Source organism: Herpailurus yagouaroundi, unplaced genomic scaffold (assembly GCF_014898765.1).
Source record: "Herpailurus yagouaroundi ecotype Mexico unplaced genomic scaffold, PumYag 190, whole genome shotgun sequence".
Classification (NCBI taxonomy): domain Eukaryota; kingdom Metazoa; phylum Chordata; class Mammalia; order Carnivora; family Felidae; genus Herpailurus; species Herpailurus yagouaroundi.
The window spans coordinates 23,500,831-23,515,825 of NW_024412421.1; the positions used below are offsets into that span (position 1 = coordinate 23,500,831).

The 14,995-nt window shown below is 41.6% G+C and overlaps 1 protein-coding gene across 1 annotated transcript in view; it reads left to right on the forward strand.

Annotated features, from left to right (window-relative positions):
• The window catches only part of TXNL4B (thioredoxin like 4B), a 41,810-nt gene extending 30,163 nt beyond the window's left edge, over positions 1-11,647 (forward strand). The window contains exon 4 of the mRNA XM_040442987.1: positions 11,370-11,647. Within this exon, the coding sequence (XP_040298921.1) occupies positions 11,370-11,475 (106 nt within the window). The 3' untranslated portion in view covers positions 11,476-11,647. The remainder of the gene's footprint in view (positions 1-11,369) is intronic.
• The last annotated feature ends 3,348 nt before the right edge of the window (positions 11,648-14,995 follow it).

The window sequence follows — 14,995 nt, forward strand, 5'->3', positions numbered from 1 at the left end:
AGAAAGAAAGAAAGAAAGAAAGAAAGAAAGAAAGAAAGAAAGAAAGAGAGAAAGAAGAAAGATTAAAAAAAAAGACATTGGGGTGCCTGGGTGGCTCAGTCAGTTGTGTCCAACTTTGGCTCAAGTCATGATCTCATGGTTTGTGAGTTCCAGCCCCGTGTCGGGCTCTGTGCTGACAGCTAAGAGCCTGGATTCTGCTTCTGAATCTGTCTCCTCTCTCTGCCCCTCCCCCACTTGTGCTCTGTCTCTCTCTGTCTCTCAAAAACAAATAAATGTAAAAAAAAATTTTAATAAAAATTTAAAAAATTTTTAAAAAGACATTGATGAAAGAATTGAAGAAGACACAAATAAATGGAAAGATACTCCATACTCATAGATTGGAAGAATTAATATTGTTAAAATGTCCATAATGCCCAGAGTGATCTACAGAGTCAGTGCAATCCCTATCAAAATTCCAGTGGCATTTTCCACAGAGCTAGAACAAATACTTCTAAAATTTGTATGGAAACACAAAACACCCTGAATAGATAAAATGATCTTAAGAAGCACAAAGCCAGAAGTATCATGGGCCCTGATTTCAAACTATACTACAAAGCTATAGTTATCAAAACAGTGTAGTATTGGCATAAAAACAGACACATAGATCAATGGAATGGATTAGAGAGCCCAGAAATAAACCCATGCATATATGGTCAGATAATTTACAACAAAGGAGGCAAGAATATACAATGGTGAAAAGACAGTCTGTTCAATAAATGGTGTTGGGAAAACTAGACAGCTACATGCAAAAGAATAACTGAACCACTTTCTTATACCATATACACCAATTAACTCAAAATGGATTAAACACTTAGATGTGTAAGACTTGTAACGATCAAACTCCTAGAAGAAAACATAGCAAGCTCCTTGACATTAGTCTTAGCAATGTTTCTCTCCATACTGATTTTTTTCATCAACTCTGACAATCTTTGCCTTTTATAACTGGAATGTTTAGTTTATTTACATTTAATGTAATTCCTAATGGAGCTGGTTTCAAGCCTACCATTGTGCTCTTTGTTTTATATTTAATCATACATTTTCTTTTTATTTTTTCCTGCCTTTTTTGTATTACTCAATTTTTAAAATGTTTTCTCATTATTTTGTTACATATTCTTCTATTATTTTTCTAGTGGTTATCTCAGAGATTTCAAGATATGCATCCTTGACTTATTACAATCTACTTTAAGTTATTGTCTTTATCACTTCCCAAATAATCCAAGAACTTTACAACAATGTAATTCTCTTTACATTCTCCCATCCTTTGTGCTATTTTTGTCATACATTTAACCTTCATAAGCATTGAAAAAAAACAATTGCTAGCAGGTGGATGTGAAGTCATTTTAAATGTGAATAAACAGAAGCCAAGAAGACAAATTCAGTGTTGTGGCAACTTAAAGGAAGGAACAAATTCAAGAGAATTTTCAGAAAAGCAAATTGCAGAACTTAGTGAGTAACTAAATATGGGGAAGACAAGACTTGAAAATAACTCAAGGTATTAAGCTTGAGACTCAGGGAGGAAACTGATTCTGTAGATACGTATGGCAGGCTGGGATGGTGTTAGGGTTGGGTTGGGAATAGAAAACGGTGAGCTCAAGTTTTTAAATGAATTTTAATCTGAAATTCAGGCTTGAAAGATGACCACTGGAAACAGGACCAGATTTGGAAATCATCTAAACATAATACCACTTTTACTGGAAATTGTGGGAGAAATGAGTGTATCAGGGTACTGAATTTAAAAGAAGAAATATCCATTCATTCATCAAATCTTTATCAAGTGTCTACAATATGTCTAGGTGTTCTAGGTGCTTAGGATATAACTGAGAACAAATCAGATGAAATTCCTGCCCTCCTGGAGCTGACATTCTAATGAGAAAATAAAGGATGATCAGTGGATGGAGTTGGAAGGACATGATTAATTGATACAGAGGAGTGTACCATATATAATAAATAGAATCTGTAAGGATGCTGGTCATGAAGCTTAGGAGTTGGAAAAAAGCTTGAATAAGGCATAAATACCTTATTTTAATAGTTCTCAAACTTTGCTGTACTTTAAAATCTCTTGGGAGCTTCTAAAAATCCTGATGCCCAGATCATACTACATCCCTCTTACATAAAAATGCATGCAAGGGTGCACTGGCCATTGATATTTTTTTAAGATAGCCAAAGTGGGGAAACTAATGAGGAGAACAAAGACAAGAGAAAGGTAGCTAAAATTAAATCTCCTTACAACTTGCAGCCCACTGATAAATACCTGACACATGCAGAGTGTGACATTGCTCAAGGAACTCATGGTTGCCTTCATATTGATGTTTCATTGGAGGCTAAAAGCAACCTTATCTTGACAATAGTGAGACCTCCAAAGTCCTGGAGACCTTACTTTCACCATACAGATATTCTTTGGAAACTTAAAGTTATCTGTATCCACCCTCCCTCCACAAACTTAAAAATATACAATCAGTCACTCCTCACAAACACAAGTGCAGCTCTTTCTGGCCACAGTTCCTATCCCCATACTATAATAAAATCAGCTTTTTACACCATAAAACATCCCAAGAATTTTTTACCATTGCCCTTGATGGCTCTGCATCAGGAACCATTGGCATATTTCATCAAATTTGATATGCTATGAATTATAAGAAAGAGAAAACTCTGCCAATTAAATTCTGATAAAATGCTTAAGATGCCATCAATTTAAGATGCATCTCAATTTCAGCGATGCCAAAAATGGAAAAATAATAAGCATTTCAGAAGTGGTGGAATACTGTGGACACAAGTGCACGAGCAGCCATGGAATGAGAACTGCTGAATTTTCCCAGGAGTGTACATGACCTTAGAACAGAATGAATAATTGAGTGTTGAATCCAGAACAGCACATGCTGTTCAAAATTTCAGTTTGGCTCAATAAGAAAATTAAACATAGATGCTCACACTCTTCTGCCTCTTTTTAGGTTATCTCACTTTCCCTCTGTCACCAGGGGGCAGGGACTGCGTGATCCTGCTGTGCCAGGAACATGGACATTGGTTCCCAGCTGTACTCCCTTAGTTCTGCCAATTCTCTTCTTGAAAACTGGGTCACTGGAGACATACATGCTGATTTTTCAAGCTTTTAAAAAAGTCTCCCAAAAGTAGCTCAACCCTAAAAAAAAAAAAAAAAAGAAAGAAAGAAGAAGAAGAAGAAGAAGAAGAAGAAGAAGCATCGACCCTGACACTTTATAAATGAGGAACTTCTTTCTAGGTTCCAAGCTTTTAAATCAAATATTATTCTCAAAGCAGCTTCTAGCAGTAAGACAGCCAACCAGACCTGGTCAACCCACAGAGTCTGCCAAAACTTCAAATATAATTTGCCAGTTTAAAATTGGTCAGAGGTCAAAGTTATGAAGATATTGTTAGAGAACAAAATTCAACCAGGTAAATTTGAGGGTTGAATTAGCTTTATTAGGTGATTCATGAATTAGGCAGCATCCCATCTCACAAGTAGAGAGCATGCTGTGGGGAGTTTTACAAAATGGAAGGTTTTTATAGCAAGAAGGGTGGGCAAAGAAGTTATTAGCAAAAAAGAAAGAAACACAAATGAAGTGAGGGAGGGTGGATTTGATTGTTTCTGGCCAGGACATCTTCTTCTTTGGATACACGGAACAGGCAAGGTTTTCATCATACAGATGACCTCACCATTGCTGATCAGGAAATTTCACATTGATTGATAAAAAGTCACATTCCTGGAATGGGTTGAAACTGTAATTAAGTCTTAGTTTGTTGTTGTAGGGAAGAAGGGGGGTGGAAATGACTCCATTTTGGGCTTGTTTCTTTTTTTAACATTATTATGATCATAATAATCCCCTTGTGTGCATTTCCAGCAGTTCCCAGTGTGGACTAAATCAGCAAACTCCATTAGTGGAAATAGCAGACTGGAACTGGGGAAAGGACTACACCAGCAAACCCCAGTAAATGGGGACTGGGGACTAGAACTGGGGACAGGATTTCAGTATAGAATTGAACACTGAACCAAGAGCTAAGGACTGGCACTTGGTTTGAGCCTCCAGTGATTCTAGACTGACCCCATCTTAGAAAGCCACTTAGATGCCAAGCTTGAGGAAAAGAGAATGGAGCTCAAATGGAGAGGAACTCATGGCCCTTGGAAACAGTGAGAAAGAGATTGAACTCAAAAGGGGTTTCTCAGGCTCCACATCTGTTTTTCAGGGAAGACCCAAAAGTACTGTTGCTCAGGGCAGGAGAAGCTTGATGCTGCAAACTGGAGGCTACTTTTGAGATGAGCCAATCCCCAGTCCCAGTTTTCCCACACGCCCTCACTCATACCCTGCCCTCACTTGGGGCCCTGGGAGCATCACAGCCAGGAAGCAGGCAAAGACCACATGGGCCATGACTGCAAAAGCATTAGGAAATAAATCAAGGAAACTGTCTGGCAAAGCATTTGGGAACAGTGTTCTGAGTGCCAACCAGGTTCCGGGAAGAGTTGAGCCATCCATTCTGGTCCCATGACAGATCTTTCTAGAAGGAATGGTGTTAAAATTCTACTTCAAGCTCCAAGAAATTAGGGATTTGCATAATGATGACCCCAGGAAATAGTATGAAATTAGTCCTAGCCACACAGAGAAATCACTGCAGCTGTGTGAGGCCATGCCCCCAGAGGAGTCCCTCCCTGCTAGGGAAGCACTGGGCGCCTCCCACTGTTGTAGAGTGTGCCCCACTGGATTCTGGTCAGTTATGTTTGTATTTGTCTCTTCCGAGACATAAGAAATGGTAGAAAATTCCATTATCTTCATCCCCAATATGCAGCACAGCCACTGGCAGGAAGCAGAATCTCAGTAAATGGTTTTGCAAGAATGAATGAGTGAAAGAATAAATGAATCTATAGGTCAGCCTTATTCTCTCTCTCCGTGTCTCTCTCTCACATGCAAACACACATGCACACATATACACATAAACACATATATACACATGTGTGTGTGTTTCAGTGGTTGTACCAGAGTCTCAAATATATTTGAAATCCTGCCCTAACCAGAATGATTTCTTTCAGATTCCCAGACTTGGGATCCATACTTTTCACCCTTTTGAGGTAGGAAGATGTCACTGAATTCATTATAGGACTATAAATTCAACATCCAAGAGAGTAGTTGAAGCTCAAAAGGCTGGCCAGCTTCTCAAATAACCAAGGACTGAAATGACAGCATCAAGGTTACATGTCTTCCACAGGCTTGGGGCTGGGAGGTGTAGCTGACCCAGGAATTATTCTGACCCTCCAGGCATAGCTTTGTTCCTGGACCCATTAAGTCAACTCTAGTGGTCCATGGGGATAAAGTGGTGCAACCAGATTGCCTTCACATGCTGTAACTCCTTTTGTTTCCTGTGGGACACTTCCCAAATGGAGTTCTCAACACCCAGAAAACCTCTCCTTGGCTGTGGCAAGAATGCAGAGTTTGCATGTTTTGGGGTTTTTTGTTTCATTTTTTAATTGTGTTAAATACGTATATTTTATTGTAGGATTGAGATACTATACATTATGCCCCAGAAATAGCCATTTTTTTTTCTTTCTTATACTCCTTGGTCCTGTACACATTTACTCTTTTGTGCCATTATTTATTCTTTTATTTTCTCTCTGTCATTATCTGCTTTTGTTTTTTGTTTTTTGTTTCATATATATAATTTATTGTCAAGTTAGCTAGCATACGGTGTATACAGTGTGCTCTTGGTTTTGGAGGTAGATTCCTGTGATTCATCACTTACATACAACACCCAGTGCTTTTTCTCTCCTAAAGGCCCTGCCCTTTGCAGCCTTGCCCCTGTGTTGCTGCTCAGGTTTGTATTTCACAAACTTGCCTTGTGCCAATGCCAGGTCATTCTCACTCTGCACACACAGTCCCCTGGTGTTCTCTTACACATGACAAGCCATACTAACTTCATTTCTCACATTTATAACCACAAAGTTCTCACAGAAAATTTTCCTGGCTGCCAAGATTCATTCAACACTAGAGGTTAGGTGACATAATAGTTTGACCACATTCTCACAGTGCACTGGTACCAGAGATCTACGCCTGAAGGAAAAAGAAATCCTGAAATGTGTTTTAGCCAAGTAGAAAGCAGATGACATATCTTTCAGGCAAATACAAGATTACAGTAGGCTGTAATCTGGCTTATTAGTGGGGACTAAATTTGGATATATATGAAAGAAAACCCCAATTAACAGGGACTTAAGCACACAAGTTTTTATTTTCTCAAAAGAGGTGGGGAATAAGCAGACAGAGCTGATGTTGGAAGTTCTACAACCCCTTTCCAGTTTTTTCCTCTGGGGTGACTCTGATTCTCATGTGGAAGGTGGCTGCCAGAGCTCCAGCCGTCATATCCATGTTCCGCGCAGTAGAAGACTTCTCAGAAGTTGCACACAATACTTTCACTTTTATCTCTTTCAGTAGGATTTGATCATATATTCACACCCCAATGAAATGGAGCTCAAAGGCTAAAGGCAATATAACCTTTATTTTGGGAATAAATGTAGAATATAGAACTGTTTGCAAGACAACTAACCTGATCTCTTCTGAGGTGACTGTTCTAGATTTTAAAAGACTAAGAGACACTTAAGTGAGCCTTGATTGACTATGGAAGATATTTTGAAGGTCATAAGGAAAACTGGAATATGGACTGAATGTCAGAGGATATTTGAGAATCATGGCTAATTTCCTTAGGTGTGATCTTAGAATTATGGCTTCACAGGAGTATGTCCTTATTTTGAGAAGATTCAGGCTATGCAGTACTTAGGAATGAAATGTCCTGACATCTACCACTTCCTTCAAAATGGTGTCTCATCCAACGGAATGGGAAAAGATATTTGCAAATGACATATCAGACAAAGGGCTAGTATCCAAAATCTATGAAGAGCTCACCAAACTGCACACCTGAAAAACAAATAATCCAGTGAAGAAATGGGCAGAAAACATGAATAGACACTTCTCTAAAGAAGACATCCGGATGGCCAACAGGCACATGAAAAGATGCTCAACGTCGCTCCTCATCAGGGAAATACAAATCAAAACCACACTCAGATATCACCTCACGCCAGTCAGAGTGGCCAAAATGAACAAATCAGGAGACTATAGATGCTGGAGAGGATGTGGAGAAAAGGGAACCCTCTTGCACTGTTGGTGGAAATGCAAACTGGTGCAGCTGCTCTGGAAAACAGTGTGGAGGTTCCTCAAAAAATTAAAAATAGACCTACCCTATGACCCAGCACTGCTAGGAATTTACCCAAGGGATACAGGAGTACTGATGCATAGGGGCACTTGTATACCAATGTTTATAGCAGCACTCTCAACAATAGCCAAATTATGGAAAGAGCCTAAATGTCCATCAACTGATGAATGGATAAAGAAATTGTGGTTTATATACACTATGGAGTATTACGTGGCAACGAGAAAGAATGAAATATGGCCCTTTGTAGAAACGTGCACAGAACTGGAAGAGTGTGATGCTAAGTGAAATAAGCCATACAGAGAAAGACAGATACCATATGTTTTCACTCTTATGTGGATCCTGAGAAACTTAACAGAAACCCATGGGGGAGAGGAAGGAAAAAAAAAAAAGTTAGAGTGGGAGAGAGCCAAAGCATAAGAGACTCTTAAAAACTGAGAACAAACTGAGGGTTGATGGGGGGTGGGAGGGAGGGGAGGGTGGTTGATGGGTATTGAAGAGGACATCTTTTGGGATGAGCACTTGGTGTTGTATGGACACCCATTTGATAATAAATTTCATATATTGAAAAAAAATGATGCCTCAAAATACAATATAGCAATAGGTAAGAATGTCAATAGAGAAAACATGGAAAAGATAGTAAGAATTACTGAGCCTAAGTGGAGGGGTATGGATATTTATTATACTATTCTTTCAACTTTTCTATATGTCTAAATTTCTTATAATAAAAATTAGGCTAGAGTAATTCTCCATCTGGTCTGGCTATCCCACAGTCTTTCATGTGAGGTTGGCTGCCTCCTGGAGAAAGGGAATGATGTTCCCATGGTCACTCTTGAGTCACGCAGTTCAGAGGGTCTATAGTGGGTTGGATTCCCACAGTCAGCCAGTGGTTCAGCCAGCGGTCCAGCCAGTTCTGGTGGATCCCAGAACTTGTGGGTGTTGAGAGAGGACTGCATCTGGGCCCTCAGCTTCTCCCAGGGTCCTCCCCCATTACCCAGGATACAGCACGGCAGTGAGGATCCACAAATGCCATTACCCATTTGAGATAAAAACATGGCAGAAGGGAGAACATGAGTCTGCTACATGTAGGCACCTTCTATTGTGAAGGCATGAGTAGCGTATCAGGACATTACTGGGTAGAGTAGAACAAATGCTAGGCTTCATACTAAAAAAATCTGTCCTCCCTCCACCATTTCTGCTCATAACATCTTGGAGGAGGCATTTTAGCTTCCTCACCTGTAAAGTGAGGATCATGATCACTGTTTCATCTACTTCACAGGGCTACCTGAGAGGCAAAGAAAAGATTGTGCACAATTTTCTGTAAACTTACAAACGTACAAGATTATTAGGAAAGTGAACTTTCTTATCCAGAACTGCTTCATCCCCTTAGGCTCCCATGCAGGTCACCACAGATACCAGGGGCAAATGCAAGTTTTCAAAATGCTGCTTGTAGTGGTTTGGAAATATCTCCACAAATTCTTTGGCATTCCTCCCTCCAAAAATGGAAACAAATTCCCCTCCCCTTGCGTGTAGGCTGGACCAAATGATTTGCTTCTAACATAGGGTCGCCAGATAAAATACATGATACCAAATTAAATTTGAATTTCAGATAAACAAATTTTTAGTGTAAGTATGTCCCAAATATTTCATGGGAATACTTATACTAAAAGTTTCTTCATTGTTTATCTGGAATTCAAATTAAACTGGGTTGTACCAGTTGCTTTTGTTTGTCAGTTTTGCTAATACTGGCAGCCCTATTCTAATGAATACAATGAAGTGGCATAAGTAACGGTATAGGACTCCAAGACAAGGTCATCAAAGGCATTGTAGCTTCTACCTTGCTCCCTCTTACATCCCTCTCTCTAGGAGAAACCAGATGCCATGATTTGAGGATACTCGGGCAGTCCTATGGAGAGACTGCCAGCATATCCTGCCAACAGCCAGCAGTTCCTCACAAGCCACATGAGTGAACCATCTGGAAGTGGTTCCAGCCCCAGTGAAGGGTCAGCTGACTGCAGCCCCAGCCAATGTCTTGGTTACAATGTCATGAGAGACCGTGAGCCAGAACCACCCTCCTAAGCTGCTCCTGAGACACTCTGTGAGTGTCACTCACAGTGTCACTCAGGCCCAGCCCCGGCTAGCGCTGAGGTTTCTACAGAAGGTTCCCCACCCCTCCCAGGCTCCGAGCTTTGATCACCATTCCCCATTCTACCACCTTATTTCAGACCAATCCTGTGCCCAGGACAAGTATCTCTGAAGGCTTTTTAAAAAATTAATGGTCCACAGTAGGAAGTCTATCTGTTAAAAGAAGATGAACTTTGAGGGGGAAAGCAAGAGTGAAAAAGAACAAGTAATACTTTTCAGAGGTCCTGTGAGGTCCTTTACGTGCATCAGGAGATACTTCGGCCCTGGGGCCTAATTCTACTGGTTCTGGCTGCTTGGTTTGGGGAAGTTATTTAATCTCTCAAACCCTAGGTTTATTTGTAAATACGGGCATAATAATGCCAATTTGCCAGAATTTTATGGTGATTAGAAATATCAAAAATAATGTTTTTAGTCAGGTAGCACTACTGCTCTTTATATTTAATCCTTGTACAACCCTTTGAGATAGGTAATGTCCTTCTCTTCCTCTTGCACTTGGGAAACTGAGGCACACAAAATTAACATTACTGCGCACCGCTAAAAAGTACCTAATGTGCCTGACACATAGAACACACCTTTGTAAAAGTTATACTATTAGGATATCATTTAATCCTCCATACCATTATTTTTCCTGGTGAAAAAAATGGGGCATCAGCAGGATTAGTGGATCTCCCAAGGTCGAACTCCAACATCTGCCTGCCCTCTTCCCCCCAGCCGCAGTGAGTCCTGGAGTGAACAGCACCCCCTGGTGCCCTCATGGCCCCCACCCTGGCTGGGGTGGTCATTCTCCTGGTATTATTCCTCCTCCTGCAACCTTCCCCTTGCTGGTGCTTCTGGGTCATGAGAGTTTCTAATTGCTGCCACAGGATGGAATGAGCCAGACACCTCAGTTGGAGACCTTGATTCACATCTGGTCCACAGATCAGTTTTAATGGACTGGTACAACATCAGCTCAGATTTTAAATACAGGAGCCGCTATATAAAACATGCAGATTTCTGCATTCTCTGATCCAATGAGATGCTGGCTGGCCCTCCTGGGTGGCAAGCCCCTGGAGCAGAGGAGTACAGTCTCTTTCAAGATGGGGCCCACGCCCTCCCATGCACCACTGACAGCAGACATGATGGGCCCCCGGTGTCCTGCACACTCAATGTTCCTGTCGAGAGGCACTGTTTGAATGTCACCAATAACCTCCTGAGCTATCCCAGTCACAGCCTTGGCCCTGAGATGAAGTGAGAAATCATCTCAACTCTGTGTCTCAGTCTTCTGCTTGACATTGAGAACAGCATTCTGATGGGATGTTCTCCTGCTCCCATCCTCATAGAAAACTGGACAGAAAGTATCGACTACAGAACCTGAGCCAAGGCAGCCTATCAGAAGGTCAGCAGAGAAATGGATTTTTTTTCAAAACACCGGATATATGTGACTTGATGTATCTACCCCTTTGAAAGAAACTGCTGCCAGAAAGAACCTCAGCTCCTTCTGATACAGAGATGTGCCTACTTGTCGGCCCCACTGTCAGGAGGGTGACCTGAACAATAAGAATGGGAGAAGCTAGGGAAAACGAGTCCCCTTCTGGTTTCCTTCCCTGGGGTCTTAGTGGAACTTAGTGGAAGCCTCTCTCTCTCTCTCTCTCTCTCTCTCTCTCTCTCTCTCTCTCTCACACACACACACACACACACACACACATACACACAGAAATGGATGTGGCAATCACTCTGGCTGAGGCCCAAAGTGGCTTGCTAAACCCACAGTTCCTTTTTGCTTTTTCCACAAGGCAGAGAAATAATGTAAACTACTCCCAGGGAGAAAGTAGAGAAGAAAGAACAGCTTATCCCAGACCCATACTTGGAAATTCCAGTGTGGGACCTAAGAGGAAAGGGTACCCTCTCTCACAAAGTTGGAGAGAAAGTATAAATTGGCATATTTCTCTGTAATAGCATTTTGGCAGTAACTGCTAACAATCTAAGTGTATATAACCTTTGCCCAGCGATAGCACTTCTGGGAGTCTATTTTACAGGAATTCTACTAGAAAAGTACAAAGACACATGAACCGAGAGACGCCCTCCAGCACTGCCTGTGACGTGGAACAGTGAAGTCAGCCTACACACGCAGCCACAAGTGAATGTTGGTATGTTTGTGCTGTGGAAAACCACAGTTCTATTAGAAAACACATATATCTAAGGGAAGAACATTGAAAAATTCCATGATGATATGTGGAAAAAAGCAAATTCCAGAATAAGATTTAACTTAACTGCCTATATTTAACTAATGTGAAATGACCATGCTAATTATTTTTTTATGCACAGAACACAAAATGTAAGTGTGAACAGTGTAAATGGTATTAGCAACTCTGTGTGTCATTCCCCTCGATGATCCTGAGCCCCGGAGGGCTACCTGGGCATTGTCAGTCTGTCTCCCAGCACTGTGAGCTTCTCGGGGCTCTGAGCGTGGTTTTGAGAATTAAGAAGAATGGGTACTCCTTATACCACATGGCCCCTGAACGCAAGCCAACTAATTAGTCTGGTCCTCAAGGGAGAAGCAGCAGCGTGCTACAGCTGTGCTGACAGAATGTCAGTCTCCAACAGAGAACCTTCCAAAGGGTTGCTCTTCCTCATCCCTTCCCTTTTCTGAGCAGTTAGTCATAAAGCCATTGGGTGGCACAGAGAAGGGAGGGGCCTGCCATGGGCAAAAGAGGAGCAAGTGACTCAGAGAACCAAAGCCCACACAGAGTGAGGAGCGTGTCCACCGCCTGGAGCGGGGCCCTTGGAACGCAGCATCAGAGCCCCAGTCAATAAGGAAAGTGACCACACGGAGGGACAGGCCAACACAGAGGTCCGAGCCTAAGTAGTCTGAGGACAATGTCTGCTGCAGGGAGCAGCCTGGAGCAGGTGTCAGAGCTGCACAAAGTCAGGAGGGTGCCTATGCAGTGGGGGATGGTGAGGGTGTCAGGCCCCGAGCAAGGGAAAAGGCACCCACACACTTGCAGGGAGTAGAAACTGGAAGTAAGTTCCATATGAGAAGGTGGATCAAATAAGAAAACAGAATACATATTAAGGGAGTTGCCAGAGTTTCCATTGTCAGAGAAGGGAGTTACAAATATAGGAAGGGAAGAAACTAGAATGAATGTTTGGTTTGGGACTGGATTTGAAGGTATCAGTCTGAACTCATGATTTTCAACATATGGAGATATAGAAATATAGGTGTGTATGTCTGTGTGTGTGTACACACATACACATTCCCTAGCTCTGTTCACTGCAACAGCTTGGGAGCAGCAACCCTTCAGTGGCAATGTGCACTCCCCATATTTTATGGACAGACCTTCAGGTTATTTATGTAATGTCATTTGGTAGCGAGCAATATATTCTTTTTAACAATTGGGCAACTAAGGTATACAATGTTAAATTATTTCCTGTAGTTCACTTGATATATCCAAAGACATCTAACTCTCTTCTGCCAGGAAAAGAAAAAAGTTTGCATTTCTAGCCCTTTTACCCTCTCCCAAAAAGAAATCTTAAAAGTAATTTTATTTTTTTAATTTACATCCAAGTTAGTTAGCATACAGTGCAACAATGATTTCAGGAGTAGATGCCTCAGTGCCCCTTACCCATTTAGCCCATCCCCGCTTTCACACCCTCTGTGATAACCCTCTGTTTGTTCTCCATATTTAAGAGTCTCTTATGTTTTGTACCCCTCCCTGTTTTTATATTATTTTTGTTTCCCTTCCCTTATGTTCATCTGTCTTGTCTCTTAAAGTCCTCATATGAGTGAAGTCGTATGATTTTTGTCTTTCTCTGACTAATTTCACTTAGCATAATATCCTCCAGTTCCATCCATGTAGTTGCAAATGGCAGGATTCCATTCTTTTTGATTGCTGAGTAATACTCCATTGTATATATATATACATATACCACATCTTCTTTATCCATTTATCCATCGATGGACATTTGGGCTCTTTCCATACTTTGGCTGTCGTGGATAGTGCTGCTATAAACCTGGGGGTGCACGTGTCTCTTCGAAACAGCACACCTGTATCCCATGGATAAATGCTCAGTAGTACAATTTCTGGGTCGTAGGGTTCTATTTTTAATTTTTTGAGGAACCTCCACACTGTTTTCCAGAGTGGCTGCACCAGTTTGCATTCCCACCAATAGGGCAAAAGAGGTCTTCTTCCTCTACATCCTTGCCAACATCTGTGGTTGCCTGAGTTGTTGATGTTAGCCATTCTGACAGGTGTGAGGTGGTATCTCATTGTGGTTTTGATTTGTATTTCCCTGATGATGAGTAATGTGAGCATTTTTTCATGTGTCTGTCAGCCATCTGGATGTCTTTCTTTGGAGAAGTGTCTATTCATGTCTTTTGCCCATTTCTTCACTGGATTATTTGTTTTTTGGCTGTTGAGTTTGACAAGTTCTTGATAGATTTTGGATACTAACCCTTTATCTGATAAGTCGTTTGCAAATATCTTCTCCCATTCTGTCGGTTGCCTTTTAGTTTTGCTGATTGTTTCCTTTGCTGTGCAGAAGCTTTGGATGTTAGTTTCTAAACATCACTGTCCAATAGAAGGAACCAGGGTTTCTTGTAGAAATAGCTGGTTCCTGGGCTGGGACAGGGATATTATCTGATAAGCCTGGAACAGCTTGTGCCAGAAAGCAAGAAGATGCTAAAAGAATAATGAAGACATGTATACAGGACACAAGCCACCTGAAGAGGCATCCATTGGCCAAATATAAGACAACTGGGCATCAAAATATGATAATAGATTTTGAGCCATTCAATAAAACTGAAAATTATGAGGCCACAATAATATAAATGAATGAAACAAAGGTTTTTATGAGGAACAGTTTAAGTACATAATTTCAAAGGACCTCCCTATAAAGTACTTATTAATTACAAAGAAAAATGAGTAACTTTACGGTGGACAAGTGGTACAGACACACCTTCGAGTGACCCATGTGAAATTAGCAGCACTGGGACAAACTGACCCCGTGTGTCACCTGGGAGGACGCAGCGACCCGGCACTGCTGCCGTATGTTCCTGCCACAGCTGCACCGCCTGACTCCAATCACACCACCAGACAAACCCAAACGAGGGAAATTCTATGCAATAATTGGCCTGTCATCTTCAAAAGTGTCAAGGACTAGCAGGAACTTTTCCAGACAGGAGACTAAAGAGACATGACAACCAAATGCAACATGTCATTCTAAGCTGGATACTTTTACAATGAAGGACACGATTCAAACGGCTGGTAAACCACGAAGCTGGCCTGTGTTCATTCTCTCTTGTGTGAAACACAGTCCACAAATTCCAGTGGTTTGAAACAGTCACTGTCAGCACCATTCTGCATCAGGAGTTGAGGCTCAGCTGGGTTCTAGGCTCAGGGTGTCACCAGGCCAAGATCAAGGTGTTGGACAGATGGGATTCTCACCCAGACACTTTGGAAAGAAATCTGCTTCCAAGCTCATTCAAGTTGTTGGCAAAATCCAGCTCTTTGTGGCCGTAGGCCTGACATCCATTTCCTTGTTGGCTGTTAGCCAGGGGCCAACACCTTTCTTCTCATGCCCCCCAAACCAGTCTTCAAAATGGCAACCACACTTTGATCCCTTATGCTTCTTA